Genomic DNA, 27,331 nt, shown 5'->3' with positions numbered 1-27,331 from the left:
TTTTTTTTTTGAGACGGAGTCTCGCTCTGTCGCCCAGGCTGGAGTGCAGTGGCGCGATCTCGGCTCACTGCAAGCTCCGCCTCCCGGGTTCACGCCATTCTGCCGCCTCAGCCTCCGAGTAGCTGGGACTACAGGCGACCGCCACCACGCCCGGCTAGTTTTTTGTATTTTTAGTAGAGACGGGGTTTCACCATGTTAGCCAGGATGGTCTCGATCTCCTGACCTCGTGATCCACCCGCCTCGGCCTCCCAAAGTGCTGGGATTACAGGCTTGAGCCACCGCGCCCGGCCTGTGAATCATTCTTTGCTCAATTAAACTCTGTTTAATTTGTCTAAAGTTTTTAACAGTAGATCCAAGGATTAGGCTCTAAGCCCACCCATAAAGAAAAAGTTGGATGTATCAATATCATCCTTGAAAAGTTCCCTGGAAATTCTCCATCATGGCGACCATTTCAGACCACCTCTCACCATGTTAGTTTTCCTTCTGAAACTGCCTTTGCAAAAATTATGACTGTAAAAAAAAATCTGTCATAGAAAAATTATGACAGTGAAAGACATCTGACCTAACTGACTCCATCTTGCCTTTAACCTCCAAGCTGCCCTTGACCATTCCTGGGTGTAGGCCAAGCTAACTGTGGGAGGAATTTAGCTTATCATTTAACTTTGAAACAAAGGAAATAGCTGTGATAACAAAGGTTCAAACAATTCTCCTGCCTCATCCTCCTGAGTAGCTGGAATTACAGGTGCCTGCCACCACGCCCGGCTAATTTTTGTATTTTTAGTAGAGATTGGGTTTCACCATGTCGGCCAGGCTGCTCTCAAACTCCTGATCTCAGGTGATCCGCCCACCTTGGCCTTCCAAAGTGCAGGGATTACAGGTGTGAGCCGCCGCGCCTGGCCTAAATTCTTTATTGCAATTCTCTTGTCTTAATAAATTAGCTTTATTTGGGCAGTGGAGAAGAAGAATCTGTTGGGCAGTTACACTTCCATTATTGGAATCGATTCATTGCTTCTTGGGCTGAGCACAGATGAAGTACTTATGTGGATTTTAGGGCTGAGTAGTTTGAAAATATAAACTATAGCTTTAAACACTAGGATTGCACTCCATGGAGAAAATGTTCACATTTTGAGAGATCCTCCCCCAGGAACTGAGACCTCTAGAAGGAAAAGCACATTTATATTCCCCATTTCAAAAAGCTCTCTGAGGCCGGGCGCGGTGGCTCAAGCCTGTAATCCCAGCACTTTGGGAGGCCGAGGCGGGTGGATCATGAGGTCAGGAGATCGAGACCATCCTGGCTAACACGATGAAACCCCGTCTCTACTAAAAAATACAAAAAACTAGCCGGGCGAGGTGGCGGGCGCCTGTAGTCCCAGCTACTCCGGAGGCTGAGGCAGGAGAATGGCGTAAACCCGGGAAACGGAGCTTGCAGTGAGCTGAGATCCGGCCACTGCACTCCAGCCTGGGTGACAGAGCGAGACTCCGTCTCAAAAAAAAAAAAAAAAAAAAAAAAAAAGCTCTCTGAGTGGAATGACGACGATTTTAATTTTTGTTCTTTACATGATTTTAGTCATATAATTTAATTCACATATGTTAAATGGGACATGGGGTATTAGGCAATTCCACTGTAAATAATGTACCTCCAAGCACTATTATTTTTTGTTGGATACTTACTTTCATGTAATCCAGCATTTTTCCAAGTGTAGCCCAGCTATTCCTGGAAGTCTTCGCCACCTTTCAGGGGGACTGGGCACTGTGGCTCATCCCTGTAATCCCAACACTTTGGGAAGCTGAGGCAGCAGGATTGCTTGAGCTTGGAAGTTCAAGACCAGCCTGGGAATAAAGAGACTCCATTTGTGCAGAAAAATTAAAAATTTAGCTGGGCATGGTGGTGTGCATCTGTAGTCCAGCTACCCTAGAGGCTGAAGTGGGAGGATAGCTTGAGACTGGTAGGTTAAGGCTGTAGTGAGCTGTGGTCATGCTACTGTGCTCCAGCCTGAGTGACAAAGTGAGACCCTGTCTGGAAAAAAAAAAACCTTTCAGAGGGTTCATGAAGTCAAAACTATCTTTTTTATAATACTGAGATGTTATTTTCCTTTTTTACCCTCATTCTCTCATACGTGTGATTTATTATCTTTTTGATGTCTCAACCTGGCCAGGATATAGTCTCCGGTTATTCAGGGGCTATAGTCCTCTAGTTACAATCTAGATGTTACTGTGAAGTTATTTTATTGATGTGATTAAAGTTGAGTTTAAGTAAAAAGGAGATTATCTTAGATAATCTGGGTGGGTGGATTCAATCAGTCCAAAAGCCTTAAAAGTTGAGCTGAGGTTTCTTTGATGAAATACCAACTGGACTTTTAGCTTCTTACGCCTTAGAATTTCAGTCAGCTCCATCTGATAGCCTTTCCTGTGAATTTCAGACTTGCCTTGCCTGTCCCCACAATTGCATAAGTGATTCTTTACAGTTAATCTCTTAATACATAATTCCTTCTGTTCTGATTAAGATTTTGACTGATAGAGGCCAGGCGTGGTGGCTCACGCCTGTAATCCCAGCACTTTGGGGGGCCGAGGCAGGTGGATCACTTGAGGTCAGGAGTTTGAGACCAGCTTAGCCGATATGGTGAAACCTCGTCTCTACTAAAAATACAAAAATTAGCCGGGTGTGGTGACATGCGCCTGTAATCCTAACTACTCAGGAGGCTGAGGCATGAGAATCATTTTAATCTGGGAGGTGGAGGTTGCAGTGAGTGGACATCATGCCACTGCACACCAGCCTGGGTGACAAAGTGAGATTCCATCTCAGAAAAAAAAAAAAAAAAAAGATTTTGCTGGATAGAGATTTTGGACAGAATCATAAGAATGAGTTTTTGGAGTTGGTTTGCTAATCTGATTAAATTTGAAGGCACCAATGCCTCTATTTTCAGAGGTAAAGAGGGCCCTGGTAGTCCATGTTATGATATGGTAAGAGATACGCAAGGCATGGCCCCTGGATACTTCTAATAAAGTATCTACAGCCGGGCGCGGTGGCTCAAGCCTGTAATCCCAGCACTTTGGGAGGCCGAGACGGGCGGATCACGAGGTCAGGAGATCGAGACCATCCTGGCTAACACAGTGAAACCCCGTCTCTACTAAAAATACAAAAAAACCTAGCCGGGCAAGGTGGCAGGCGCCTGTAGTCCCAGCTACTCCGGAGGCTGAGGCAGGAGAATGGCGTGAACCCGGGAGGCGGAGCTTGCAGTGAGCTGAGATCCGGCCACTGCACTCCAGCCTGGGTGACAGAGCAAGACTCCGTCTCAAAAAAAAAAAAAAAAAAAAAAAAAGTATCTACAGGAGGCAAGGTTCTGGGTGGCCAAGTATTTACTTTGAGTCAAACTACGGAATATAATGAGATGGGCTGATTGTTCCTAACTTCACTGAGTAGTAGGAAAAGAAAAGGATGAGCTCAAGCCTTCAAATTCTCAGGTCATACTCCACATAAGAAACCTGAAAGCATCTATGTCTGCCCTGAAATAAACCCTCATCTCCTGTAGCCACATGGCAAAGATTTCTGAAAACCAACCCCCGCGTCTCCCTCTGCCAAGGGCTGAGTTAGACACAAAAGTGAGTCCTTGATTGAGAAGGAACATGATCCTGAAATTTGGTATGGGAACAAGGCAGATCTTGATGAAGCTGAGGCTACAGAATCCCTAAGTTCTGATGCATCTCCTTTGCCAGTTGGAGGGGCTTTCCACCACTGCCTGAAGAAGTTAGCCCTCCTATGCCTATGCCTGAAGAATGTGTCATGGCCTCCCCTGAGGCACTTGCCTTGCTCATTCTCCTCAGGACCTGCCTCCATCACTCCTGTCTGGTTCTAGACTAGAACTAGACTCCAGTCCTAGCACGTCATGAAAGGTGAGGTATACTATACTCCAAAGTATGTCCTAGGAGAAGGTATACTGTACTCCAAAATAACTGCTTTTTTTTTTTTTTTTTTTTTTTTTTTTTGGAGAGTTTCTTGCCCTGTCGCCCAGGCTGGAGTTCTGTGGTGTGCTCTCAGCTCATTGCAACCTCTGCCTTCTGGGTTTAAGAGATTCTCTGCCTCAGCCTCCCAAGTAGCTGGGACAACAGGCATGTGCCACCAGACCCAGCTAATTTTTGTATTTTTAGTAGAGACGGGGTTTTACCTGTTGGTCAGGCTGGTCTCGAACTCCTGACCTCAGGTGATCCACCCGCCTCAGCCTCCCAAAGTGCTGGGATTACAGGGGTAAGCCACTGTGCCCAGCCAAAGAACTGAGTATTTTTTGCAATGTATGCTGAAAGAAACCTGGAGAATATCTGTGGGAATGACGTGAAGGAAGTGGGAGCATGTCATCCTGGTTCACAAGTAAAACTAGGAGCTTATGTAGGGCAGGTGATCAATGGAGTTTTATCTCAGGTCCATCTTATATTGGGCCCAATGAGTCTTTGAACTCATCCTGTGGTTACTTCCCCAGTCCTGAATGCAAAATTGGGACAGACATGCTCAGCAACTGGTAGAATCTCCATGGTGGATCCCTGACCTGTGAAGTGAGGGATGTGGATGAGAACAGGAGACAGGTGTGTGTGTATGTGCATTGGGGGAAGCACTGGGATGTGACCAAAGACCCAGAGAAGAAGAAACCCTGCATAAACCAGAAGGTGGGAAAGATTATTTTTTGGCATGTGATGAAATTTGGGTTGGATGCAGACTGTGGAATGCTTCCAGATCTAACCTAAAATGTTCAATATTTCATCTTTAACTTCTGGCTATTAGGGAGCATTAAAGTAACTAAATATGGTCTGAGAAGGACTCTGTACTTCTATATTTGAGTTCTCGTGGATGAACTGCAACCTAACTTAATAGGCAGACAAGATCGAAAAATCTAACTTAAGAGTATGTGCCCGGCCGACGCAGTGGCTCGCGCCTGTAATCCCAGCACTTTGGGAGGCTGAGGCAGGCAGATCACCTGAGGTCAGGAGTTTGAGACCAGCCTGACCAACATGGTGAAACCCCGTCTCTATCAAAAATACAAAAATTAGCTGGGTGTGGTGGCGCCTGCCTGTAATCCCAGCTACCTGGGAGGCTGAGGCAGGAGAATCATTGGAACCTGGGAGGTAGAGGATACAGTGAGCCAAGATCATGCCACTGCACCCCACCCTGGGCAACAGAGCAAGACACTGTCTCTAAATTCTGTTCACATTGGCCACAATTGCTGTCAAAGCAGAGGCTTGAAGAAGACTTGAATAACACAATGAGTTAACAGGTAAGGGCAGCTGTTTGGAATCAATTATTTTTGCTTTGATATCCAGACACCTAGCTGGACCTCAATGTTTTTTTTTTTTTTAACTTTTTAGACAGGGTCTTGTTCTGTTGCCCAGGCTGGAGTGCAGTGGGGTACATGTCGTCAGGACCTCCTGAGCTGTCATGAATATATATATATATATATATATATATATATACACACACCCACACACACACACACACACACCCACACACACAGAGCCTGTAATCCTAGCACTTTGGGAGGCCGAGGCGGGCACTCTCCCCGCTATGGATATGACCTATGGATATGACCTTATTTGGAAAAACGGTCTTTGCAGATTAATGCAAGAAAAAGATGGAGGGTTTTTGCCCTTGCACCAGGCTGCCTGCTGATCTCTGCATAGAGCTTTGCATATATACAGTATACTGTATATATATTTTATATATATAAGTGTGTGTATATATGTGTGTATATATAATACACACACCTGTATGTGTGTGCATATATATGTATATACACACCTGTATATACATATACATACACACTTGAATATACATATATGTAGAGATCAGCTGTGTATATGTATAATATATATACACACACACAGGTGTGTAAGTGTACCTATATACAGGTGTGTATATATATTCATAGTTACGGGTGTTAGGACTTGGACATATCTTTTGGGTAGGCGTGTATATATATACATGCCTGGATTAATAGGTAAAAAACAGGAGTATGGATAACTTCATTATTGAGCATTGACTATTAGCTACCATTTAATACGTACCCTTCATTTAATACATAGCCAATAACAACCTCGCCAGGTAGGTGTTATTATCCTCATTTTACAGAGATGGTAAATATAATGGGTTGAATTGCAGCCTCCCCAAAAGACATGTCCAAGTCCTAACACCCCTAACTGTGGATATGATCTTATTTGGAAAAAGGGTCTTTGCAGATTAAGTTTAATTCAGGGAAGAATCCCAAGATTAGATCATCCTGGATGAGGGTGGGCCCTAAATCCAGAATAATGTGTCTTTGTAAAAGAAAAGAAGGGAAGAAGAGACACAGGAAGGCCATGTGAAGACTGAGGCAGAGATGAGTGTGCTGCCACAAACCAAAGAATGCTGGGATCCACCAGAACCTGGAAGATTCTCCTCTACAGTTTTGGAGGGAATGTGGCCTTACAGACAGACACCTTGATTTCACACTTCTGGTCTCCAGAACCGAGAGAATCAATTTCTGTTGTGTTAAGTCCTTAAATATGTGGTGATTTGTTAAGGCATCCCTAGGAAACAAATACAGTAAGTACAGGGGGTCCTGACTTCAGGGACGGAGTAGGTAGGTTCCTACCTAGGTTTAAGTCTCAAGGAATGGAGGAGGGAGGAGAGGTGAGGTAAGTGAAAGAGAGACAAGGAGAGCGGCAAGTCGGGACCACCCTTCCCTGACTTGAGACAGGGTCAGGATCACCCTACATTTCTTCTCTTCCCTCACCCTCCTCCAGCACTGCAAAGATGAGCCTTTGTTACCCTGGGGAGCCTGTGTTGGCTCTCCTGCGTTTTAGGCAAGAAAAAGATGGAGAGTTTTTGTCCTTGCACCAGGCTGCCTGCTGATCTCTGCATAAAGCTTTGTCATTTACCATGCAGTTTCATGCTCAGAATCACTTTCAACCCCGAAAAGAACCCATCTTACTGATGAGAAAGGTGAAGCACAGAAGCACTTGCTCAAACTTACATGTGTCAAGCTGGTGTCAATTGAAGACTCCAAATTCCATTTTATTACCATTGCACCATACAGCTGTGGAAGAATAATTCTTCCGTAAGAGTTAAAACAAAACCAAAACCATTTTGTGGAGTTTGTTCATGAGCACCAAAAATCATTGGAGAGTGTGTGCACTTAGCACACGCAAAGTTGTGTGTATTATCTCCGTTGTAGGGTAAACTTTGGTACAAGGATTCAGCCTTCCTTAGTCATCTTGGTTTGAGGAATAAAAGGAAAATAAGAGTTTTGCCTGAACATATGGTGTTAAATATGCCAATATAATCTTTGGAGTTTTGCACTAAATATATATAGTTTTTGGAAGCAAGGACTTTGGGCAGCTTTCGGTAGTTGTGTTTTCCGTGTTTTTCTAAACTAGCCAACCCATACAGAGGTTTAATTTTGAGAAACCAAGCTCCTAACACGTCTTCATTCATAATCTGTTTCTTTGTTTATTTGTTTCGTTCTTGTTTTTTGAGACGGAGTCTCGCTCTATCTCCCAGGCTGGAGTGCAGTGGCACGATTTCGGTTCACTGCAACCTCCGCCTCCCGGGTTCAAGTGATTCTCCTGCCTCATCCTCTTGAGTAGCTGGGCCTACAGGCGTGCGACACCACGCGGAGCTAATTTTTTTTGTATTTTTAGTAGAGATGGGGGTTTCGCCATGTTGGCCAGGCTGGTCTTGAACTCCTGACCTCAGGTGATCTGCCCACCTCGCCTCCCAGAGTGCTGGGATTACAGGCGTGATCCACCGCGCCCGGTCCATAACCTGGTTTTAATCATCAAGTTATAATTTTTTCCGTTCTTAGTGCGGGAGGGGGCTTGTGACAGCTACCTGGCAGTAAGTACATAAGGCACACATCTACATTATTTACAGAGGTGCCTCTCACTTTCTTGCCTCCCCAGTTCCTCCACACCCTGGGCAGGGACCATTTTCTCTGCAATATTTGCTATCAACGCTGTTTCAATTCAGTTTGCTGGCCCTCCCAATTTTTCCAGCTTGAAACAACACCTGAAAAGTACCTGTAAGATATTTTGGTCGAATTCAGCGGCAATCTGGAAAATCCCTTCTCAAAATCCCTTCTGCTCATTCTTTAAAATAGTTCAGGTCTCTAAGAGAACTGCAATGGAGTAAATAACATACAGGGTTTTGCCCTTCGTTGCTCTGATAAGGGCTGGCACGGTAGAAGCGCGGAGCCTGAACACCCAGGAGACACGTGTCAGCTTGGTGAATGAAGGCTTGCGCCGGCCTGGCATTTCTGCTACCTCTAAGCGCGGAGAGTATTAGCTGAATGGTAGGCTGGGAGGGTGTGGTTGGAATCTTCTCCAGGAAGGGAGTGACAGATAGGTTTCTGTGCTAGGGAGATGGCGGCTCAATGGGTTAGGCGACGCGTGGACAGAGCTTCCTAGTCTCGGGATAAGCAAGATTGAGCCCCACAGCTGTAGGCCATGCGGGGAAGGAGGTGTGGGAGCCTGAAGCGGCGTACATGGCTACCTGGTGCGCTCTGCATTTTTCTGTCCTTGGAAGCCCTTCCCAAGAGTTCGTTTTACACCCACACAAACAAGACCTCAAGCGTCCCAGAAACGTCAGCAGTTCATTCTGCGGGTGAAGAAAATATTAACATTTTTCAGATGAAAACTCTCCTCCTGAAAGGACCTTTGCTGAGTGCTGGGGGAGGCGGGGCGCGGGGAAAAACTGAGACCGCCCAGGAGGCTGCGGCGCTCCTGGGCTAAGTCCTGCCAGGGAGCTCCCCCGTTGGGTGACGGAGGAGGTGGGGCGAGGGCAGCGCGCAGAAATAGGGCTCTGGACGCCCGAGCGCAGCCAGCCTCCAGCACAGCCCGCGGCCCGGTGCGAGCTCCGCCCGCTGCCGGTGTGCCAAAGTGCGGTGCTCCCGCAGGGAACCTGGCTCGGGAAGGGCCTCTGTGAGTCATCTGCTGAGTTGTCGCAATCACCATCCAGAGGAAATCAGGCACCGGGCGGGGCGCGTTCCCGGCTGCGCTCGCGCGCTCTGCCGCGCGGCAGTGTCCCTTCGCTTACCCGCAGCTCCGACCACTGGCTCGCGCTACCCAGGTCTGCGCACGCCGCGGTGGCTTCAGCCCAGACCTGGGCCGCCGGCGGAGAAGGAGTTAACTGACAGGGGCGAGGAGGAGCCCGGGGAGGAAGGAAGGATATTGCCGTAATTCTGAAAGTTTTTTTCCTTCCTCTCTTCCCCTCGCAGAGGTGAGTGCCGGGCTCGGCGCTCTGCTCCTGGAGCTCCCGCGGGACTGCCTGGGGACAGGGACTGCTGTGGCGCTCGGCCCTCCACTGCGGACCTCTCCTGAGTGGGTGCGCCGAGTCATGGAGGGTGCAGAGCTGGCCGGGAAGATCCTTTCCACCTGGCTGACGCTGGTTCTCGGCTTCATCCTTCTGCCTTCGGTCTTCGGAGTGTCTCTGGGCATCTCCGAGATCTACATGAAGATCCTGGTGAAAACTTTAGAGGTGAGTGCCGGGAGGGATGCAGCCAGCCCCACGCCGCTGCGGGCTCAGAACCCTGGGGTCCAGCTCTCAAGGTCAGTGGTCGCGGGTCAGGGGTGTGTGTGCGCGCGTGTGCATGCGTGCGTGCATTTCTGTTCCTTGCCCGCGGCAGTGCGAAAGTCAGCATCTCGGCGGCTTTCGCGGACCTGGAGGGATCTGGGCTGAAACCACTGGACCACTATTGTTCCTCTGGTCGGAAGCAAAAATCACTCCATTCCCTGAGCATCGTTATTATTTTACTGATTATAATAACAATGCGACCAACTTTTTGTATCAGAGGATTTGCTTATATCCATTATGCAGTGCAGTTTCCGCCTCACCCGCTTGTTTTTACAGCCCCAGGTTTCAGAGGTCCTTTTGTGTACTCAGGCATCCTGTTAAGAAAGGCATCGTGTTCTTCTTTATGCCCAAGATAAGAGACCAATTCCTGGATGGCAGAAAGAAATCGTATTTTATTTTAGTGGAGTCATGGAATTTTATCTAACTAACAGCACTTGAAATGCCATTGAAAAGGTATATATTCTTTGACCTCAGGTCTCCCTACCCTCCTGTTTCCAAATTCTGCAAAGAAAAATGTTAGATGGAAGTGGGCCTGGTAGAGAACAACTGCAGCTTACTCTTAGGGTTTTATTAAGTGTCAAAAGGCTGGGTAGGGTAGGGAGGGCAAGTGCTATCCCCCTTTTACAGAGAGGGAAACTGAGAGTCAGAGATAAGTGGTTTGTTTGAATTAACTGTTAGAAGCAGGAGTCTTTTTTTAAAAAAAAATTGTATGTATATAATTTATATCTACTTGTTTCAAAAATATTTATATGTATATATTATATATACTTTTTTTTAATATAAGAGACAGCGTCTTGCTATCTTGGCCAGGCTGGTCTTGATCTCCTGGCCTCAAGCAGTCTTCCTGCCTTTGCCTCCCAAAGTGCTGGGATTACAGGTGTGAGCCCCACGCCTGGCCAGAAACAGGAGTCTTAACTGAGAAGAGGCCCTACAGCCTAGTGGTTAGGAGTAGAGATCCTGGATACAGGTTTGCTTAGATTTGGTACCAAAATTGTAGCTCTGTTTCTCAAAATGTGACCTTAAGGAGGTCATCTACTCTTGTGCCTCATTTTCTTTATCTATAAAATAGGAGTAACAATAACTCCTATTTCCACAGGGTTGTTCAAATAAGTTAAAATGTATCAAGCACCTTAGAAGGCTGCCTGCATCGACTATATGAATGTTTGTTGCTATTAAAAGGATAATATGATTACTGAGATTCTAGCATTCCACAGTGCCTTCTTATAAGTTTGGTTCCCATTTTTGTGACCTTATTTTCTCTCTGCCCTTAGGATGTGGCTTTATCTGCTCTTCTTCCTCAGCTAATTGGGTGGCTCCCAGGTATACATCTCTAACCCACCGGACACTGTCTTGTACCTGCTAGCCTCCTGTATTGCCCTAGACTCTCGTTTGTGGCTATTTCTTTGCCTAGTCTTTGAAGTTGTATGTGATTCTTCATTCTCAGTGCTCATGCTTTTAAAGTTTTATTGTTTCTACTTGGGAGCTATTTCTGTTTTGAACTCTTATTGACTTTACATTGTGAGCTTGGTCACATTATGCTGTGAATTTCTTAGCTGCCTGCTACTGTTAGAACTTCTTCAGAATCCTCTCCCATAGCAGATGATCCTCTTCAGCTGGTGTTCCGTCTTTCTCTGAACTCTGAAATGATTGAACTGTTCTCCCATACAGTAATGTCTTTTGGAATTTATACCCTGTTTAAGAATGGTTTAAGGTAAATCATACCCACTGGCTTCCAGGGGCTCACTCCTGTTTTTCTTTAGTGACTCAAGGTACAGCTAAGGGCAGAGGCCAGCTAGTTGCTGTCAACCTGGCAAATTATTGCGCCTGATAGGATGATCTCCAGTCCAGGATCTGACTTTCAGTTTGACAGGGCCACAGATTTTAATTTTTGTCCTTCTGCGCAACTCCAGAGCTGAACTCCTTGTCAATCAAACTGTCAAGAATGCCAGTTTTCTAATTCTGGTGGGAGAAACTAGATAGCTTGGAAACTAGGTAGGTGACACATAAGGAACCCACCCTGTCTGCTGAGACTAAGTTATTAGGTCAAAGAGGTGCTTGATATATGTGGAATTTGAATACAGATTCATTGTGTGAGCCAGCTCTGATTTGTTGGCTGTGACTGCCTGGAACTCCTGTGGGAGCATCTGAGCTCATCAGGAAGGAGAGCTGTGATCCCATAGTGATTTCTGCTTTAGGTGCAGGAGAACAGTAACCCAGGATCTTCTATCCTTCAACTAGAACAGTGTTAGATGTTTCAAAGACATTTCTGTTAGACTGGGGTTAATATGGTGGACTGCTTTTCTCAACTATAGGAATAATTCCTTAAGGGATTATGTTGATGTTTAGCATGAGAAAATCTTCAGTGCTGGACAAATACACTGCCTTTTTGTAGATTGCATTTAAGGCCCAGCCCTTGTATCACTCCTTGGTAAATTCTTAATTGATTTAGTTGTTTCTTTCTTTACATTTCATTCCCAAGAATATTCTTTGAGCTCTGATCATAATTGGATGTTTCTCAAGTTTCTTTGCTTATAATTTATATACCATTTAAAAAGATCATTTAGTTTTGTCTATTATATGTTTACTTTGACAAGTTTTACTGTCAATGGGTATCTTTCTTATGACCATAAACTCAAATTCTAGAAGTTGAAATGTGTGTAGGGTACCTTCTAAATTGCTGATTTTGATAATTATTACTTGTTAACTCACTGAGCTTTATGCTCTTCTCTGACCCCTTCTTAACCTACTGGTTCAAGTAATAATCATTTATTGAGCACCTACTTCTACTTTCTTCTGCATTGCTGGGTATCTCTAGATGTATGCATAAGTCACTGATATGACAAAATACTTGAGGATAAGCCTTGAATACTTAGAATAAGTTTAGTGATTCTCCAAGCCAGTGATTTTCAAGGGATATATGATAATTTGTTGGATATGTATGCTAATATTACAGCTTTATATTCGAGAATTGTTTTAGGAATACAAATTATGAAAAGTAAAACTTGGCCAGGTGTGGTGGCTCATGTCTGTAATCCCAGCACTTTGGGAAGCTGAGGCAGGTGGATCACTTGAGATCAGGAATTTGAGACCAGCCTGGCCAACATGGTGAAACCCCATCTCTACTAAAAATACAAAAATTAGCCAAGTATGGTGGTGTGCACCTGTAATCCCAGCTGCTCAGGAGGCTGAGGCAGGAGAATCACTTGAATCTGGGAGGCACAGGCTATAGTGAGCCAAGATCGCGCCACTACACTCCAGCCTGGGTGACAGAGCAACACTCCATCTAAAAAAAAAAAAAAAAAAAATCAGACTTAAAGCCATTTCTTTTGGTGAATTTTGGACAGCTACCTTTTTCCCTCCAAGAGGATTTGGAAATTAGGTGGAAAGATAACTTCATTGATAAGTATCTTTCAACTTTCCTGGGGAGGCAGAAACTGTGGGTTGTTAGAAGCCACTTTTGTACTTTAGGACCATTTTGCTGACAGAGCTGCCTCTTTTGTGATGCCTTGAGGCAGATATGTTCTGATATACCCCTGTAAGAGATTCAGAACGTCTGGAAGAGATAGTCTGTCTTTGTATTTGGGTTGATCTGATTGGCTAGAGAAGCTGGCATGGTAAAAGAGAAATAACTATTTATGGGGAGAAGCACTGGACAGTCTGGAAAAAACTGGCCATTTCAGAGGCCTGAAATGTGGAATATAGGGAGGAGGAGGCTACTTTGTGGCCTGCTGTGTGGTAGGCAAGAGCTACATTATCTCCTTTAGCCTTTACAGCCACCATTGGTATTGCCCCTGTTTTATTTTTATTTTATTTCTTTTTGTGAGACAGAGCCTTGCTCTGTCACCCAGGCTGGATGGAGTGCAGCGGCACAATCTCGGCCCACTGCAACCTCCCCCTCCCGGATTCAAGTGATTCTCCTGCCTCAGCCTCCTAAGTGGCTGGGATTACAGGCGTGAGCCACCATGCCCGGCTAATTTTTGTATTTTCAGTAGAGACGGGATTTCACTATGTTGACCAGGCTGGTCTCCAACTCTTGTCCTCGAGTGATCTGCCCGCCTTGGCCTCCCAAAGTACTGGAATTACAGGCATGAGCCACCCCGCCTGGCCTTGTCCCTGTTTTACAGATGATGAAATGGATGCCCCAAGACGTTAAAGTCTCTTGTGTGAGATGATTCCAGCCAGGAAGTGGCAGAACTGCAATTCAAATGTATATCTATCTAGCTGCAAGGCACAGGCATGTTTTTACTTTCAGTGGAGGGTCATCCTACAGAAGAAAAGGGTTTTCTAGTATAAATTCCCTTAGGCACTAAATGTCTGCTTCTTCAACCTTAACATTTGCATATCTTTTTTTTTTTTTTTTTAGGCAGGGTCTCCCTGTCACCCAGCCTGCAGTGCAGTGGCATGATCACAGCTCACTGTAGCCTCGACCTCCTCAAGCAGTCCTCCTGGGTGGTTGGGACCACAGACGTGTACCACCATGCCCAACTAATTTAAAACTTTTTTTTTTTTGGAGAGACAAGGTTTCACCCTGATGCCCAGATTGGTTCGAACTCCTGGACTCAAGCGATTTTCCTGCCTTGGCCTCCCAAAGTATTGTGATTATAGGCATGAGCCACAGTGTCTGGCCTAAAATGTGCTTATCTTAACACAGTAATTGTGTTATGCAGGGTACACCTTTAGAGCTATCATTTCAGGAGACAGAATGCATTCTGAAACTTGTCTGGTGCCAAAACACGGAGTGCTTTTGAGCAGATCATGCTTTTTGAGGAATGTCACTGTATTAGTTTGCTAGAGCTGCCATAACAAAGTACCACAGACTGGTGGCCTAAACAACAGAAATGTATTTTCTCAGTTTTGGAAGCTAGAGGTTCAAGATCGAGGTGTCAACAGGTTTAGCCTCATTCTGAGGCCTCTCTCCTAGGCTTGCATGTGACTACCTTCTAGCAAGAAGGTGTGGTATCCTCACATGGCCCTTTCTGTGCTCACATCCTTGTGTCTGTTTGCGTGTCCAAGTTTTCTCTTCTTACAAGGACATCAGTCAGATTGGATTAGGGCCCACCCTGAGGGCTTCTTTTTAACGTAGTCACCCTTTGAAGACCCTATCTGTAAATATAGTCACATTCTGAGGTACTGGGGGTTAGAGCTTCAACATATGAATTTTAGAGGGACATAATTCAGCCCATTAACAGGCATAGAATACCAGCATTTTCCATCACATGAGCATGGAATAATAGTTCTAGTCTAAGGTAACTACTATTTGTATAAAATATAAAATCACTCGCCTCACAATGAAAAAAAATGAGTCTGAAATGAACAATGATTGATTGTTTACAACATTTTATTTTAATTATATCTTTGGTTTACTTACAAATGATAATAGGCCCTGAAACTTTAAGTAAAAAACTATGGAAACAGTTACCTCAGTTGAGAAAAGCTGAGTGGTATTAGTCCAGAGTTTGAGAACTCGTGCACTAAATCCGCAAAAGATAACAGGATGCAATCAGATTAAGACTGAGTCTTATGATTTAGTCACTTGTCACTGGAAGCTGGGAAGACTGGCCTCTATTTATAGGCTGTTTTCTAAGTGCAAATGGCATGTTCTTGTTTGGCTCTGTGGGTTGTTTTGAAGGGGTCCTGACGTAGTCAGATATCATGCGTTACTCCCTGACCTTGATGTACGTTTTAGGTTATTTATTCTCTATCAGTTACGTTCTTATTTATTTGAAAAATTTTTTAACCTCTCTAGTCAACAAACTCTTTTGAGCCTAGCAATAACTGAGGTTTTTGACTTGGCCTATTAATAATATATCTGTCTCTGGGCTGGGTGCAGTTGGTCACACCTATAATTCCAGCACTTTGGGAGGCTGAGGCATTTGGATCACCTGAGGTCAGGAGTTTGAGACCACACTGGCCAACTTAGTGAAACCCCATCTTTACTAAAAATACAAAAATTAGCTGGGCTTGGTGGTGGGTGCCTGTAGTCCCAGCTACTTGGGAGGCCGAGGCAGGAGAATCACTTGAACCCAGGAGGCGGAGATTGCAGTGAGCCGAGATCATGCCATTGGGCTCCAGCCTGGGCAACAAAAGCGAAACTCCTTCTCAAAAAATAAAATAAAATAAAATAAAATAAAATAAAATAAAATACGATATAAAATGGTAGCTCACGCCTGTAATCCCAGCACTTTGAGAGGCTGAAGCCAGTAGATTGCTTGAGCTCAGGAGTTCAAGTACAGTCTGGTTGACAAGGTGAAACCCGGTTTTTACAAAAAATCTAAAAATTAGTTGGGAGTGGTGATGCAGGTCTGTGGTTCCAGCTACTCAGGAGGCTAAGCTGGGAGGATTGCTTGAGCCCAGGAGGTCAAGGCTGCAGCAAGCCCCTGTCTCAAAAAAAAAAAAAAAAAAAAAAAATTGTCTCTGCCCCTTCAAGGGTACTTATGTTCAATTATAATTATTACAATACTTTTTAGTGTAAGAGCCCTGGGGATTCTCTAGAATGAGAGACTTGAAAAGTTCACTAGCAGTTTTTGAACTATGATGTTAATAGTGAATAATTTGGGAAGTGTGTAAAAAATGTATAAAGAAAAAAAAAATCACATCCGGGTACATTTTTTTATTTCCTAGGTATCTTCAAAACAACACGAGAGTTGTTTTCCAGTTCTTAAATTCCCTAAAATCTGTATATCTTCATAATTATAACATTTTCCTATGCATCTTCATAAGTAACCATGTGGACAGATGATTTTCTGTAGTTAATGATTTCTTTTTCTTTTCTTTTTTTTTTTTTTTTTGAGAGTCTCACTCTGTTGCCTAGGCTGGAGTGCAGGGGCCCGATCTCTGCTCACTGCAGCCTCTTCCTCCCTGGTTCAAGCAATTCTTCAGCCTCTAGAGTAGCTCCAGCATGTGTCACCATGCCTGGCTAATTTTTGTATTTTTAGTAGAGATGGGGTTTTGCCATGTTGGCCAGGCTAGTCTTGAACTCCTGACCTCAAATGATCTACCCTTCTTGGCCTCCCAAAGTGCTGGGATTACAGGCGTGAGCCAATTGTGCCTTAGTTAATGATTTCATCGAGTCCTTTCTAACTTTCCAAGTCTGTGCTGCCTCTTTCTGCAAGCTTATTTCTGATGCATCTTTGAGTGTGTCCTACCCCTGAATGTCTAATTTGTTGTGAAAATAATTGTTATACTTTATGCCCTACGTTTTAGGCCCTTATATGTGTTATCTTGTTTAATGTGACAGCAACCCTATAGGATAGGATCTATTATCCTTATTTTACAATGAGGAAACAGAGACCTATAGGGAATAAGTAATTTTAAACCCAGACATTCTTGATGCCGTGACCTGTACTCAAGCCCCCCATGCTTCACAGCCTTCTCAATGAGTAATTTATCACGACACCCATGCATGTGAGGTGGTTGAGAAAGGGTAAATATTGTCCTTTCCACATTTTATTAGGGCATTATCAGTAACTGATATAAAAGTATACTTGGGACTTGGAATACTGCTACATCAGAGATTCACTGGGGTTATCTCTTTAGTTCAGATACTGTCACAGCTTGATGTGTAATTTCACTTGTGTATAATATGGTTGAAGTATTTTATGTTGCGTCTGTGGGACAGTTTAAATTAGTATTTCTTGTTTTTGAACAGTGGGCCACAATACGAATTGAAAAAGGAACCCCAAAGGAGTCGATTCTTAAAAACTCTGCTTCTGTTGGTAAGTTTTCCTTTTCATTATGATTGTTACCATATTCAAATTGCGTAGATGTAAACCTACCCAATTTGAACTTGAAATATGCAGAGAGCAGTATGTTCTATAGGCTTTGGATCTTTCATAATTCTGTCAGTGTAGAATAGCAGCTGCCTGAGTTTTCACGGACTTTTTATTGTAAAGGTGGTAATATGTGTTAGCTCATCTATGTGTTCTTATAGGTATTGTTTTCCTTTCTAAGGGCATGCATTTGAAGATGGCTGTCCATGGTTTTAAAGATGTAGTCAATGGCCAAAAGAAAAAAGAAAAAGAAAAAGAAAAAGAAAAAGGCTAATGGGAGTTCCTGCAAGTTAGAACCTATTATTGAGGTTTCATTAACCAACTTGTGATTCTCAAAGTATGTTTCTCAAAATACTCTTTTCTGCTGAAGGCTGATTGGTAATACATGAAATAAAAAATAATTTTCTTGTGAAATAAGCTTAGGAATCATCACATACTACACTTTCCTTTTGGAGAGTCTATTGCATACTAATAAAGGCTCAGAAAAGTCCTGCAATAAAGAAACATGCTTGACCAGGTGCAGTGGCTCACGCCTGTAATCCCAGCACTGTGGGAGGCTGAGGCGGGCAGATTGCTTGGGCTCAGGAGTTCAAGACCAGCCTGGGCACATGGTGAAACCCCGTCTCAACAAAAAATACAAAAATTAGCTGAGTGTGGTGGTGCGCACCTGTAGTCCCAGCTACTAGGAGCAGGGCTGAGGTGGGAGGATTGCTTGAACCGTGGAAGTTGAGGCTGTAGTGAGCCGTGATCACACCACTGCACTCTGGCCTGGGCAATACAGTGAGACCTCATTTGGAAAAAAAAAAAAAGTCAAACTATCAAATACTTTGTTGGAAGGAATTTATCTTCTGGAAGCTTTTCTAAAAGGAATTGTAGAAATTGTATTCTATAACGAGTTTTGGAAATAACAAAATATTTGACTGAAAACATTGGAGTATTTTTGTATAATCGGATTATGATTTTCAAATGATTGAAGCAACTAGTAGAGCTTCATTGTGTATACTTAAACACCAAAATATTATCACCAATAACATTTTTACCAAGTCTGGATATTTCTGGCTATATTTTATCCTTTTTTTATTGCCAGATACCTTCTCTGAGATATAACAGATCTATAATTTTAAAAAATTATTCTGAGTTCCTTTAAAAATGTATGTCCTTATGATTTAAGGAAAGAACAAACTTTCTTGCTGGTTTTCTGTTGTGCTTGGTGAGACTGAGCTGTTGATCTTGAGTGAAAATCAGTGAGCCTTAATATATTGGGGTGATTGCGGTACATGTTTTGGGCCATGAGTTTTAATTTAATTTAATTTTCTTATTTACATTAAATTAATTAAATTTTCTGCTTTTGAGACAAAGTCTCACTCTGTCCCCGAGGCTGGAGTGCGGTGGCGAGATCTTGGCTCACTGTAACCTCTGCCTCCCAGGTTCAAGCAATTTTCCTGCCTCAGCCTCCTGAGTAGCTGGGACTACAGGCGTGTGCCACCATGCCCGGCTAATTTTTGTATTTTTAGTAGAGATGGGGTTTTACCATGTTGGCCAGGCTGGTCTCAAACTCCTGACCTCAAGCGATCCTCCCACCTCGGCCTCTCAAAGTGCTGGGATTACAGGGCATCAGCCATTGCACCCGGCCAGGCCATGAGTTTTAAAGGACACAAAGTATTTCAATTTGGCAGGTGATGGGATTAAAAAATCAGTAGATGAGAGGGTCCAGTAGCATGGGTTTAGTTTTTTTTTTTTTTTGCCTATGCAGAAATGAGAACTTTTTGAATGTTTACACTTACTGGATTACTATTTTTATTGCAATCTTTGTCAAACATCTGCTTTTTCTGTTTTTGATCTTTGTCTTTTCCGTGGTATCTCCAGGAAAGAATGGAAGTGAACAGGAGGAGAAAATAGAAATAATATTTTAGAGTAATGCTGATGCCTGCAAAATTTGTCGTATTTCATTCAGAGTGTCTGCCCTTCCTTGTAGCCTGTGAAATTGGAAATTGACTCTCATAGTTATTGAACAACTGCAACATGTAGGGTTGACAAAGGATCCAAAGTTGATTAAGACATGGTCCCTGTGGGGAGATAGGCATTTCACAGACCACGGTGATAAATACTGAAATAGGTGCATAAGCAAAGGACAGTGTGAGATCTCATTTCGGCTCTGATATGTACTGCTTTCGTCTCTGCTAATCCCACAACTGTGCATGGTATGCAACTCTGCTCCCCTCCTGACTTGGTGCTTGGGTATCCAGGGGTACTTAGTACCAGGGGTATTAAGTAAGGGGTGTGTGCCCTGTTGATACATACTAGTGTTTGGAGTCATCTGAGAAGTAGTGTCACAATCCTAGACAGACTGATAGAGGGTGATGATGAAACATTGAGCACTTGTGTGCTTGGCTGGTGCAGTTTTTGGCCTTGAGAGCACCACGTCTCTGTATCAAAGTTTAGGCAAGGGTCACAGGCAGGCCAAGGACCCCAGGAGTGTGGGTATGATTTTGAGATGTGTCTGAATGATATAGTCCTGAAAATAGATTTTGAGGAGCTGAGAGGGAGAGTTAGGCTTATTTTCTGCACTGAAAAACTTCCTTCTGCTGCTCTTTCATTTAGTGAAACACACTTTTTTTTTTTGAAATGCATTTCAAGTCTCCCCAGTTAAATCCCTCTTGCATTGTATTTCTTCTGTGCTTTTATTGAATAAGCCAATTGAAAGGTGAGCCTAGGCAAATTATTAACTGTGGTTAAATAATTCTCTTCTGTCTTTGGTCATATTCTGCTGTGTCTTTTATTTAAAAGCTATTTAATTTGTTGAGCTTCAGATATGATTATGGGTAAATCTTGTTAAGAAGTTATGTTATTGCACTTTCACCTTCCTCTTCTTCTTCTTCCTTTTTTTTTTTTTTGAGGTGGGGTCTGGCTGTATTGTGCCAAATTCCTGGCCTCAAGCAGTCCTCCTGCCTCAGCCTCCCAAAGTGCTGGGATTACAGCCATGAGCCATAGTGCTGGGCCATACCTTACTCTTGTAAGCTTCAGGACTTTTCTTCATTGTTAACACAAAGAAAAGGGTAAATCTTTTTCCCCACTTCAAGTAACTATTTTATTCTGAGCATTAAACTTCAGTGGAGAATATAGTTACCCTTCTACCCTAGTTTTGTCCCCTGAAAGCAGAAGTGCTAGAGCCACAGCATAGAAGGCTAGGACAAGAAAATACAAGAATAATGGCTCGTTTGCTTCTTTTTATCAGCTGTGCTTTTGTTGCTCCAGCCACAGGACAAATGCATCTCCTCGGACCCTGGGACTTGGTCTGACTAAGATCTTAGCAACTTTTATTTTAGCCTGTTTTAAATATACAAAGGATTGTTTGACTTTTAAGAGGCACCGGCCTTACTCTTTGGGCATCTGATTTTCGAGGATTATGATGCTGTTAGGTTTGAGTTTGAATTTGGTTCATAGCTTTGATAGTAATTGTGATTAATATTAGTAATTATGTAATTTTAGTGACTCAAGATGAATTCTACTCTAATTGCATTATGACACTAGGACATTTTGAATGATTACCATGAAAAGTCACCAAGCATGAATAAAGGCCTGCATTTACCTGGGAGTGAGTCATAAACACCACAAATACATAGAGGTGGTAGCTTGTCCTTTGGCATTGTTCCCTTAGAGTGTGATGCTGGCGTGACTCAGCATTGTTGGCCACAAAGTGCACACAACCACTGCAAGTCCTGCACCATCCCCTGCTCCAGCAGCACCGCACACGAAGACTGTGGTCACATGGCCTGCTGTTGATTTAGCCCCTGTGCTGAATTTCTCTCTGCCTTGTATCTCATGCCCCTAAGTCTCTTTTGCCCACCTAAACACTCAAAAAGGAGAAGGTACTAAGGTGAAACTTATGGTGTTATACCTATTCAGAGAGAATTCAGGTTGCCTAACATGGCCCTCTAATTTTACTTCGGGAATTTTTTTCTGTGAGGTAATTGACTACTTGAAATCCTGTATACACTGGTTATATGAACATTAATAAAATCTTATGCATTCACAGAAAAATATGGGATCATATTTTGTGACAGAAGTTTGAGAAATATGAAGTCAGGTGGGGTCATGCATGCCTATAGTCCCAGACACTTGGGAGGCTGAAGGGGGAGGATCTGGAGTTTGAGGGTAGCCGGGGCAAAATAGTGAGACCCATCTAAAAAAAAAAAAGAAAGAAATTTGAGGAATATTTTTATACACTTATTTTGTTTTGGGCAGGGCGTTTTTGATAGTCTATATTAGCTAATTTAATTAATGGTGTACACTCTGAATACAAACCAGTATGTGTTGCCCTCAAGAATATGAAGTATAATGCATCTAATGGGGTTATCTTATTGATACAATACAGGAAGTTGTCATATATATATATATATATGAAACATGTATTTGTATGTGAAATATATAAACTTGTCTCATATATATGAAACATTATGTATTAGTATGTGAAATATATGTTATTAATACATAATATATATTATTATTATTATTTTTAAGACAGTGTCTCACTCTATCGCCCAGGCTAGAGTGCAGTGGTGCAATCTTTGCTCACTGCAACCTCTGCCTCCCGGGTTCCAGCAATTCTCCTGCCTCAGCCTCCTGAGTAGCTGGAATTACAGGGGTGCGCCACCACACCTGGCTAATTTTTGTATATATTTATTATTATTATTTTTGAGATGGAGACTGGCTCTGTTGCCCAGGCTAGAGTGCAATGGTGTGATTTCAGCTCACTGCAACCTCTGCCTCCCGGGTTCGAGAGATTCTCCCACCTCAGTCTCCTAAGTATCTGGGATTACAGGCATGCACCACCACGCCTGGCTAATTTTTACATTTTTAGTAGAGATGGGGTTTCACCATGTTGGCCAGGATGGTCTCAGTCTCCTGATTTCATGATCCGCCCACCTAGGCCTCCCAAAGTGCTGGGATTACAGGCGTGAGCCACTGCGCCCTGAGTTATTAAACTCAATTTTGGGGGTTAAATTTATATTGTAAGCATAAAAAATAGAAAACCCCAACCAAATAAAACATTAGTAATCATTCAGCTAATGTTTATTCTGACAAATAGAACTAGTTATATATGAATGGAAGATAGGTACCTTCTTGAGGTGTGATTTGATGGTTATCTGCTCCAAAACAGCTCCATTCAGCCTGACCAGTGCCTGGAATTTAAACTTAAACCTATGGAACAAAGGAGATTTTAATAAAAATACATTACCTCTTAGAGCTGGTTTTCTCAACCTCAGCACTACTGATACTTTGAATTGGGTAATTCTTTGTTGTGGGGAACAGTCCTGTACAATGTGAGATGTTCAGCAGTATCTCTGGCCTCTACTCAGTAGATGACAGACAGTAGCACACTCCCATTTGTGACAACCAACAATGTGTGCAGACATTGCCAGTTGTCCCCTGGGGGCACTTCTCTCTCCTTCCCTCACCCCACCCCTGCTCATTTGTGAATCACTGCTCCTAAAGAAGAATGCATTAGTATATTGGTACCCACTATCGTTAGCATGATTTTAGTTTTCTAAAAAGTAGGCCCTTGAAGGAGCAGAATTTGATTTCTACAGTTTTTGGTGGTTGATTTGGGGAAGAATGGAACGACAAAGTAAGGCATAGGTGGGGGTGGTTAGATGAGCAGCAGGGTTAGCAGATGGTAGAAGAGGAGGCAGGTTCCTTAAGGAAAGGTAGAAGCAGACAAAGAAATCTTCCTTCAAACTTTGCCTCATAATCTAATGAGAACATACTGGTCTATTTTGGAGGGACCTTTACTTTAAAATGGATTAGAGACTGGCATATAACTGTGCTTTATGGACTGAATGTCTATGTCCCCCCTCCCTAAATTGATATGTTGATATCCTAACTCCCAAAGTGATGGTATTAGGAGGTGGGGCCTTTGGGAGGTAATTAAGTCATGAAGGTAGAACCATAATGAGTGGGATTCGTGCCCTTGTAAATAGGGGCCCCAGGGAATTGTCTAGCCCCTTCCACCATGTGAGGACACAGTGAGAAGATAGCCATCTGGAAATCGGAAAGAGAGCCCTCACCAGAACCTGACCCCACTGGCCCCCTGATCTTAGACTTCCAGCCTCCAGACCTGTGGGAAAATAAATTTCTGTTTTTTGTAAGCTACTCGGGCTATGGTACTTTGTTATAGCAGCCTGAAGTGACTAAGACAGTGCTCTAAACCTCTGAAACTAAATGACTTAGCATTTAACTTTGACCACTGATGAATGAGCAGGATGAAGTTGTTCTGGCAGGAAATGAGAAGGTAAAAGGTCAGATCAGAGCTATGGTCTTGTAACTGCATTGCGAAGTGATGGGTGTAAAGAGAAAGAAATAAGCCTTGAATCACAGAAAGGAAGGCTCCCATCTAAGGAAACTAGCTAGGACATTCATAAAATGTCTTGAATTATTTTTTAGATTGTTTTTCTTTTCAAATAGTAGTAACAACATGGATAATATTCCTGTGCCTTACCTCTATTTTCAGTGAAACTAGTTTTAAAATTTTCGTCTCTAGCACTAACTGCTGAAGTTCTGGTTGGTGATTTAGCTGTATTAGTCCAAAGCCCCTCAGCAGCTTGGAAGAGGGAGGGTACTTGCATCTCAGAGTTGTGGAGGTTTGAAAAGGTTGAGTGAGAACTGAGATTCAAAGATTATTTGAGGCCTGGTGCAGTGGCTCACACCTGTAATCCCAGCACTTTGGGAGGCCAAGGCAGGTCGATTGCTTGAGCCCAGCGGTTCAAGACCAGCCTGGGCAACATGGTGAAACCCTGTCTCTACAAAAACTACGAAAAATAGTCAGGCATGGTGACTCAGGAGTCTGAGGTGGGAAGGTCTCTTGAACCTGAGAGGTCAAGGGTGCAGAGAGCTGAGATCGCACCACTGCACTCCAGCCTGGGTGACAGAGTGAGAGCCTGTGTCAAAATAAATAAACAAAACAAAACAAAACGAAATAAAATAAAATAAAATAAAATATTTGAGAGTGAGAAGATAATAGGATCAGACAATAGTCCCTTATAGTCAGCTCAAGAATAGATAGCCTTTTATTTATTTATTTAGGGAGACAGGGTCTCCCTCTGTTGCCTAGGCTAGAGTGCAGTAGTAAGGACCACTATTTACTGTAGCTTTGACCTCCCAGGCTCAAGCTGTCCTCCCACCTCATCCTCCTAAATAGCTGGGAGACCACAGGTATGCACTACCAAGCCTGGCTAATTTTTTCCTTTTTGCAGAGGCAGGGTCTCATCATGTTGTCCAGCCTGGTCTGTAACTCCTGGGCCCAGGTGATCCTTTCGCCTTGGCCTCCCAAAGTGCTCGGATTAAAGGCTGCCTGCCTTATTTATTTAGGGAAGTTCTTTTCACTGTTGATAGGAGCAGACCTCTTAGCCAGTATCTACCGCACTGAAAATCCAGCTTGTCATTTTAGAAGTATTTCCCAAACCAGGCTCCTCACCCTCTGTATATCTCCTGGTCTCTTTATCTCCCAGAGAAAAATCCCAATTAAAACTCCAAAGCTTCTTTATTTTGTTTCTATCTTTTAGGGAAGAACCTGTCAATAATAGTAATCATAGTCACCACCATTTGTTAAATATTGGCCCCACTCTTCCAAATTATTTATTATATATGAGGGGGTCTTGTTAACCATCATTTTACTTGCTCTACATTGCATGGCTGGTCAAAGGCAGCTTGAAAAGAATCCCAGTTTGTCTGTTCTACTCAAAAGCCCCTGTTACCACTTCCTACTACTCTCTTACTATGCCTTCCTTACTAGCTCCTCTGGGCCATACTTTCTGATTCTCCTTTTGATGTTTAAGGTGACTCTTCTACACATGGAATGGAAGCTCCCTCTTCTTTTCTTTTCTTTTTTTTTTTTTTTTTTTTTGAGATGGAGTCTTGCTCTGTCACCTAGGCCGAAGTGCAGTAGCGTAATCTCGGATCACTGCAACCTCTGCCTCCCAGGTTCAAGTGATTCCCCTGCCTCAGCCTCCTGAGTAACCAGGACTATAGGCGCACGCCACCATGCCTGGCTAATTTTTGTATTTTTAGTAGAGACTGGGTTATGCCATGTGGCCAAGCTGGTCTTGAACTCCTTATCTCAGGTGATCCACCTGCCTTAGCCTCCCAAAGTGCTGGTATTACAGGTGTGAGCCACCGTGCCTGGCCTCCTCTTCTGAGAATTGGCTTTGTCACTGTGATATAATAAGAAATATGTTTTGGACTTCTGCTCCCTCTCCCTTTCCTGGCACATAGGTCCTAAAACCTTTGGCATCTCTGCAGTGATAAGTGATAGTATCTTTGTATATGCTGTTGAGATGACTGGTGGCTGGGAGCTCCTGGATAGCCTCAGGATGGTGGCTGATTGCCAGGGGAGCCAAACATATGATTAGAGGGTTGGAACTTTCAGCTCCCCTCCATATTGCTCCCCAAAGGGCAATGGTTTAATCGATCATGCTGATGTCCTGAAGCCTCCATAAAAACTCAAAAAGACAGGGTTTAGAGAACTTCCAGGTTGTTGAACACATCCAGCTGCCTGGTGGGAGGTGCACCCCAGCTTCATGGGAACAGAGGCTTCTGTGCTAGGGACCCTTCTGAACCTTGTCGTCTGTGCAGTCTTCATCTGGCTGTTCATTTGTATGCTTTAAAATATCCTTTGTAATAAATCAGCACTAGTAAGTAAAGTGTTTCCCTGAGTTCTGTGAGCCATTCTAGCAAATGACTGAATCTGAAGAAGGGGCTATGGGAACCCTCAATTTATAGCTGATAGATCAGAAGTACCAAAGGCTTGCACTTGCAATTGACACCTGAAGTGGAGGTGCTCTTGTGGTCTTGTAGAACTGAGCCCTTCATTTGTGGGATTTGACTCTAACTCCAGGTAGATAGTGTCAACATTTAATTGAATTATGGGACATCTAACTGGTGTTGAAGAATTGTTTGGTGTGGGAGAAAAACCCACACATCTGGGGTCACAGGAGTGTTCTGTGTTGTGGTGAGAGTATAGTAGAAGAAAAGTCAGTCTGTTTTTGTCTTGTTATGTAGTCACTTACCAGGAAGCTCATGACAGTTTGTCCTCAAGTCGTCAATGACATTTTTGAAGAAACAAATCTATTGAGAATGTTTAGCATTACAATCAAAGATACTCTACATAAATGCCAAACCACAAGGCTGACATTTTAAGTGAACTGATGGTTCATTTGACAGTGGAGTTTTATGAATGCTTCTGTGTTGTGGGATTTCTTGTTTAATCAAATTAGCTGTGTCCAAATCAACAGAGTTAATGTGTGCTGCCAGCCAAGATGTGGGTCAACTGTGTGTTGAGTGGGTTGTTAAAATGTTAGTCATTAAAATGGAACTCTGTTGAGACCATTCTGGCCAACATGGTGAAACCCTGTCTTGACTAAAATACAAAAAAATAGCTGGATATGGTGGTGCACAGCTGTAATCCCAGCTACTTGGGAGGCTTAGGCATGAGAATCGCTTCAACCCAGGAGGTGGAGGTTGCAGTGAGTTGAGATTGCACCACTGCACTCCAGGCTGGGTGACACAGTGAGACTCAGTCTCAAGAAAAAAATGAAAAAGAAAAAAAAAAAAAAAAGAGGAACTCTGCCTGTTGTTCACAACACTGGTGTTTTTTTTTTTTTTTTAGTGCTAACTGACAACTGATTAGTGTCCACAGCTCCACCCCCACCCCCATTTAGGCATCAAAATTCACAGTTAATTATGTGGCTAATACTTATATTTGGGGTTAAAATTTTCCTATTTTATAATCAGCATTGATTATTTTGTAAGTTTTTAGAGAACTACTGGAATATGTAATGATGAAAAAAGAAATAGATTTTCTCATCTACCTTTCTCAAAAAAAAAAAAGTAAATTTATTGCTTCTAGCCTGGTATTTTTCTTAGTCCAATCAGGCTGCTATAACAAAATTCCATAGAGTGGGTGGCTTATAAA

At 43.2% G+C, this 27,331-nt stretch overlaps 1 protein-coding gene across 1 annotated transcript in view; it reads left to right on the top strand.

Annotated features, from left to right (window-relative positions):
- Positions 1–8,708: 8,708 nt before the first annotated feature.
- Positions 8,709–27,331, top strand: part of GPAT3 (glycerol-3-phosphate acyltransferase 3) — a 69,735-nt gene continuing 51,112 nt past the window's right edge. The window contains exons 1-3 of the mRNA XM_025385805.1: positions 8,709–8,940; positions 9,237–9,496; positions 17,241–17,307. Of these exons, the coding sequence (XP_025241590.1) occupies positions 9,356–9,496; positions 17,241–17,307 (208 nt within the window). The 5' untranslated portion in view covers positions 8,709–8,940; positions 9,237–9,355. The remainder of the gene's footprint in view (positions 8,941–9,236; positions 9,497–17,240; positions 17,308–27,331) is intronic.

The sequence above is a fragment of the Theropithecus gelada genome, chromosome 5 (assembly GCF_003255815.1).
Source record: "Theropithecus gelada isolate Dixy chromosome 5, Tgel_1.0, whole genome shotgun sequence".
Classification (NCBI taxonomy): domain Eukaryota; kingdom Metazoa; phylum Chordata; class Mammalia; order Primates; family Cercopithecidae; genus Theropithecus; species Theropithecus gelada.
This window is presented reverse-complemented; position numbering and strand designations above follow the sequence as displayed.